Source organism: Trachymyrmex cornetzi, unplaced genomic scaffold (assembly GCF_001594075.2).
Source record: "Trachymyrmex cornetzi isolate Tcor2-1 unplaced genomic scaffold, Tcor1.1 scaffold156, whole genome shotgun sequence".
NCBI lineage: Eukaryota > Metazoa > Arthropoda > Insecta > Hymenoptera > Formicidae > Trachymyrmex > Trachymyrmex cornetzi.
Window position 1 is genome coordinate 4,658,296 of NW_017296157.1, and position 6,338 is coordinate 4,664,633.

General features: G+C 26.8%; 1 protein-coding gene across 2 annotated transcripts in view; it reads right to left on the reverse strand.

Moving 5' to 3' along the window:
- Positions 1–318: 318 nt before the first annotated feature.
- Positions 319–6,338, reverse strand: part of LOC108758312 (fatty acyl-CoA reductase 2) — an 11,129-nt gene continuing 5,109 nt past the window's right edge. For both annotated transcript variants that reach the window (XM_018503191.1, XM_018503190.1), the window contains 4 exons: positions 4,821–5,123; positions 1,075–1,359; positions 728–985; positions 319–643 (listed from right to left, as the gene is read on the reverse strand). In XM_018503191.1, the coding sequence (XP_018358693.1) occupies positions 547–643; positions 728–985; positions 1,075–1,359; positions 4,821–5,123 (943 nt within the window). In that variant the 3' untranslated portion in view covers positions 319–546. The remainder of the gene's footprint in view (positions 644–727; positions 986–1,074; positions 1,360–4,820; positions 5,124–6,338) is intronic.

The window sequence follows — 6,338 nt, forward strand, 5'->3', positions numbered from 1 at the left end:
GAATAATACTAAGTATCATAATATTTATGATATGAAATATGACGACGAAAAATGATTATATGTTATTAAATAATATAATGTTATCATGTTTTATATGAAACATTATGTTCTTCAATTTATTAAGAATATAGTTTATTTATATATAGAATTATATTTATAACATACATGTTTATATTTATATTATACATATTTTTTATTACCAAAACTAACCAACTCATATAAGAAAATGTACACGAAATAACTATAATTTTTGTGAGTAAAAATAACACGAAGGATATTTATTATATTTATTATATTTTTATATAGATAATAGCGGTAAGACAATTCAGCGATTACTCATGTATACATGAATAAAAAAGAGCTCATGTGTAGAGCTCTGACTCTTTCTAGGTTGAAATAAGAATACAATGTATGTGCAAGAGGCTAACGTAGAAGATAGTAATTTCTCACTATTAATCACGCGTTAATCTTATTATCTTAACTTATTTCCATTAACTAAAGATATTCATTTTAAGGATGCAAGATGACATTATACGATTTATTAAATTACAAGAAAGATATCATACGATTTATTAAGCTTATGACACCCCATACTAATAAAACCATAATAACCGTTAACAAAGAATAATGATAGACCTTTAATCTGAAAGAAAAGAATCATTGTAAATATGGTTTATGAGACAAAAAACAATAACTTTTAGATAATTATACAATGAAAATTACTCGCCTCCTGTATTTCTCACGTCCTTTATCTAAGGTATCCATCGGATCTTTAGCTATGTATAAGCGCATACCAGGTATCATATTCTTGAGATATAATTCCCACTCCAAGTTATTTATATTGAAATTGAAAATCTGGCGATCAGCTGGAGTCACACGACTCCAGAGCTTTACAACGGCGTCATTGCTGAATTGCCATTCTTTCGACGAAAAGTACGCTATTATAGAGGTAAAATGGTTTATCTTCTTATATATCTTTAATAACCTAAAAGTTTAAACAACTCTATTTAAAATCCTGCAATATTCACAATAATGTTTTATTATGCTTTTAAGTCAACTCAGTAAATTCCTTACATGGGTTTTCGGCCAATAAGAAAGAGCACAGTGTCGACTATTACAGCGGGTATCATGTGCAGAATTATCACATACATATCGTGCACGAATTTATATTTGTTTAGAAAAAACATATAGTACCACATAACATGTGTGCTTGGTACCTGCATGCCGTATATTTCATTTAATTTCATAAATCTCTTCCAAGTAATGGGATTTTGGCATATCGACACGTAATTGTAAATTGGCACTCTCTCAGTTTCTGGAACATCCGGATTTGCGCTCTCGATGCTCAATAAAGTATTTCTAACAAAAATATATTATAAATGTATAATAAATAAAATATATATAAAATATACATAATAATATATAATATATAAAATGTATAATGTATTGTAAATGATAAAGTATCCCATATGCATTAGTCTTATTTTGTTATTTAGATTAATATTGATATAAAAGTTATAGAATATGAAGCGTTAAATCTTATAAAATTACATAAATCCTTAGAAATATTTTCGACATTTTATTTTTTAATTCGACTTAACAATTACTGAAGTTCTGTTGTATATGTAGCGCATTTATCTGTAGATTTTTTAGGTTAAAGCTCTAAGGCACTACAGCTTAAAAAATGAATTTAAGAAATTAGATAATTTAAATAATTGTACGTTTATTACGCAATTTTTTAAAATCGAAACAAAAAGTAGTAATTGTCGTTAACAGTATATGTACTTATGAGGCTGCTGCGTTAAAGCTCTTGAATACTCACCTCAGCCATATTGAATTCTGACATCATAAACAAGAAATGACACGTTGATTTTTCTTGCGTTCCATTGTAAATAAAGACAATTTGGATAAAATGGAATAATGATGTTGCTGTAAAACTCTTGTAAAAATTAAGTGAGCCAAGATTATCCTTATTCACTGTGACAGTCAATGCATAGTTGGAAAAATTTGTGAAGTGAAAATAGACTACGCATGCGTATTGAGTAGAAACTAGTAAACGCGTTTTAAGTGCTTTTTACGACTATTATTTATTGACTATCATGAGGGGAGAGAAGATAAGAATAATCTCGACCCATTTTTACATCGATCTCATTATTCCGTTTTATCCAAATTGTCTTTATTTACAAATAGAATGCAAGAAAAATCAACGTGTCGCTCTTATGACACATTTCTCTTTTCTAACATCACAATTCAATATAGTTGAGGTGAATACTTAGGAGCCTTAACACGATATCAATAACGTGATTAACATAATGATAATATAAAATTTATCATTAATAAGATACTATTGATAGTATTATTAATAAAATACTATTCATAGTATCATTAATAAGATACTATTGATAGTATCTCGTATTTGTGAATCTAGTCAGCAACATACAACAAGATTAATTAGGGAAGAGAGGAACACCATATTGTGGTACCTACTCGGAAATCACTTACCATGGATGCAAATTTTTATAAGTACGGTCCTGGCTGTACGATATTTATTTTTAAGAAGGACTTAAGCATATAATCTATTTATATATACAATTAGATTTAAATTTTATATTTTTTTGTATTATAATCTTTTTTCTTGCATCTTATTAATCATTATATGCTGTTCGTAAATAACTATATCATAAAGGTTTTTTCGATATTTGATTCTCTCATTATAGGTACTTATTTCATAAGCTCCTTGCGGAGAAATTGTGACAATGCAACATGTTGTTGATTTATAGAGAACGAAGAAAACAGGTATTTATACTTTGATTGAGTGGATCGTAACACTCGCCTTAAGTTTATGCTACATCTGTGTTACATCGAAAGCAATTATTATGACATAAGTTATATATCATGATAATTTAATAAATACTAAACAAAAGTTGATTACAACAATAATTTTTGTTTATATAATTATTAATGATAAATATATAAATAATTTTACTCATTGTGAAGTCAACTTCGATATAAATTAATTTGAAAGCAATATATCACTTATTTATTTTGTTTACAAATAATTGCGTATCTCTTGTTAAAAAAAAACCAGCTTTCATAATATTATATCGTTATAATTTATTTTATAAAATTATTTTATAGATTTTAAAGTAACTTTTTATAAACAATAATTAAAAGTATGGATAAGAATTAAAAATTTTAATTTTATTACACACACTTTCTCTCTCTCTCTCTCTCTCTCTCTCTCTTCTTTATAGTAACTTTTAGAATTCATATAATTACAAGAAAAACTAATTATGCTATAAAAATAGCAAAATTGTGAAAATTAATACATTAATCATGCATCTGCTGTTTAATAATATATGCACTGTATGTACTCTTTAACTTTAACCCTAGTTAGTATTCGCTCCGAAAGGGTCTAGCCGAATAAGTATATGAAAAATTCTCCCAAACCAAATCCAATTTTGAATACCTAACATTGTTAAGCTCGATAAAAGATTATTTTACACCAAATTTCAACCTGCTAAATTTATTCATGTAGCAGTAATGATGAAAGATGTAAATTTCAATTTTTTATTTTTATTTTTCTTCCGCGTAAATTAAAAAATCTGAAAAAATTTGACGCACTTTTTAGCATGATATTACATCTAAAAAGAATTTTTTGAGATTTTTTACAAAAAATGTGAATTTTAAAAAAAAGAAAAAAATATTAATTGCATGTTTTTTATTGAAAATATTCGAGTACTGTCTTCAGTAAATTATGGTGAATTAATCATTCCTTAATGACTGAAATATGTCGTATTCAGATTTTTTTTAAAGGAGTGAAGCATTGTTTCAAAAATTAAAACTCAGTTTTTTAATTTTTGAAACAATGTTCCACACCTTCAAAAAATCTAAAAAATTTTTTTTTAGATGTGATATCATATTCATAAAAAAAATGTCAAATTTTTTCAGATTTTTAAATATTTTTTATTTGTATTTCCTCGCCAGAAATGTATTTAATATAATATTATTATATTTATATATACACATTATTTTGAAATATTTTATACGATATGGCGTGTATAATCAAAAGTAACCAATTTTTTAAATGAAATTATAATGTAAAGAAAAAATATAAATTTAATTTTTTTGATATTTAAAAATCTGGAAAAAAATTGACACACTTTTAGCATATTACGTTTAAAAAAGAATTTTTTTGATTTTTTAAAGCTGTGGAACATTGTTTTAAAAATTAAAAAACTAAGTTTTAATTTTTGAAACAATGCTCCACACCTTTAAAAAATCTGAATACCACATATTTCATTCATTATAAGGAATGATTAATTCACCATAATTTACTGAAAACAGTACTCGAATATTTTCAATAAAAAACATGCAATTAATATTTTTTTCATTTTTTTAAAATTTACATTTTTTGTAAAAAATCTAAAAAAATTTTTTTTAGATGTAATATCATGCTAAAAAGTGGTCAAATTTTTTCAGATTTTTTAATTTATGCGGTAAGAAAATAAAAATAAAAAATTGAAATTGACATTTTTCATCATTACTGCTACATGAATGTATTTAGCAGGTTGAAATTTGATGTAAAATAATCTTTTATCGAGCTTAATAATGTTAGGTATTCAAAATTGGATTTGGTTTGGAGGCATTTTTCATATGCTTATTCGGCTAGACCCTTTTCTTGACTGATATATGCGGGTCTACAATATTTCAAATTAATTTGTGCTTAAAGTTATCATAATTGAACGATTTTTTATGAAAATAAAAATTCGAGGAATACGATTATATAACTCAAAAATTATATTGAATTGCGAACTTACCTTCTTTTGGCGGTATCCCAACCCGCAACTATGAGATGCGAAATAACATAATCAGCGGGCACCATGTCTGCCACTTTATTAGGATCACAATGCAAAGTACGTAATAAACCTATGGCACTACCCATGACAACACCGACTGCTCCATATACGTTGTTGATCCAGCCACTCACTGGTTCCTCAGCGGTTGATGTTATAATTGATGGTCGTACAATGCAAACTGGAATTCCTATGCTGTATTGTCGAACAGTGTCTTCAGCGATCGCCTTTGTATATGCATATGAATTCGGCCAGTCATCTATTAATCTATATTTGTCCACATATTATACACAATAACGTAGTATAAAAAAATTTTCACATGTATCTTTTATTTAAAAGTTATATACATATATATTTATTAATCTTTATCACTTATATTATATATTTATATAGATAGATAGCTGTCCTTTTCTTTCTCTTTTGCTCATAGATATATAAAATTATATAAAATATATAATACAAATATTATATTATTATATTTATAAAATTAGGAAAGGAACTTTTTGTTCAAAATTCCATTTTCTTTCACTCCTAGAAATATTAATTAAGAGTTATGGGACATTCTGGATATATACATATATATATATATACACACACATATATGTATATATATATGTATACATATGTGTGTGTACACATATACATAAATTATACATTGAATGAGAGTTTGATAACAGCTACTAAATGTTTAGTGAAATAATGCTAATTAAATGTTTGTTTATAATCAATAATAAGATTTTTTTATTCGGACCGACAAGAATTAAACACTAAGTATAAGCGTATTCAGGCTTATCACGGTCAAAGCTAGATCTTTTTTGCCTAAATAATTCCCAGTGAATTATCTATATCCTATATATATGTACATCATATTTTTGTAGTTATTCAAACTACGCGCCGAAATTTTTCCGGACTTTATCTAACGCAATTAAACTATTGCAATAATATCACAAGTTAAATTAAATTGACAATGTGCTGAAAACCTTAAATAAATTCATTGCGAAAAATATTACTTCGGCCGTGACTTGAACCCGGATCTCTTGTATTCCGCACGAGCGTCCTAAGCTATTAGACCACCGAGGCCTTAATAATATTCTTCGCAATAATCAGTATATGTAAGAACAATAACGCTTTTTTGCAGGCAGCGTGTATAACCAATAATAAGATTTTTTTATTCGGACCGACAAGAATTAAACACAAAGTATAAGCGTATTCAGGCCTATGACGGTCAAAGCTAGATCAAAGCTATATTCTATATAAGACATAGATAATTCACTGAAAATTATTTAGGCAAAAAAGATCTAGCTTTGACCGTCATAGGCCTGAATACGCTTATACTTTGTGTTTAATTCTTGTCCGAATAAAAAAATCTTATTATTGGTTATACACGCTGCCTGTAAAAAAGCGTTATTGTTCTTACATATACTGATTATTGCGAAGAATATTATTAAGGTCTCGGTGGTCTAATGGCTTAGGACGCTCGTA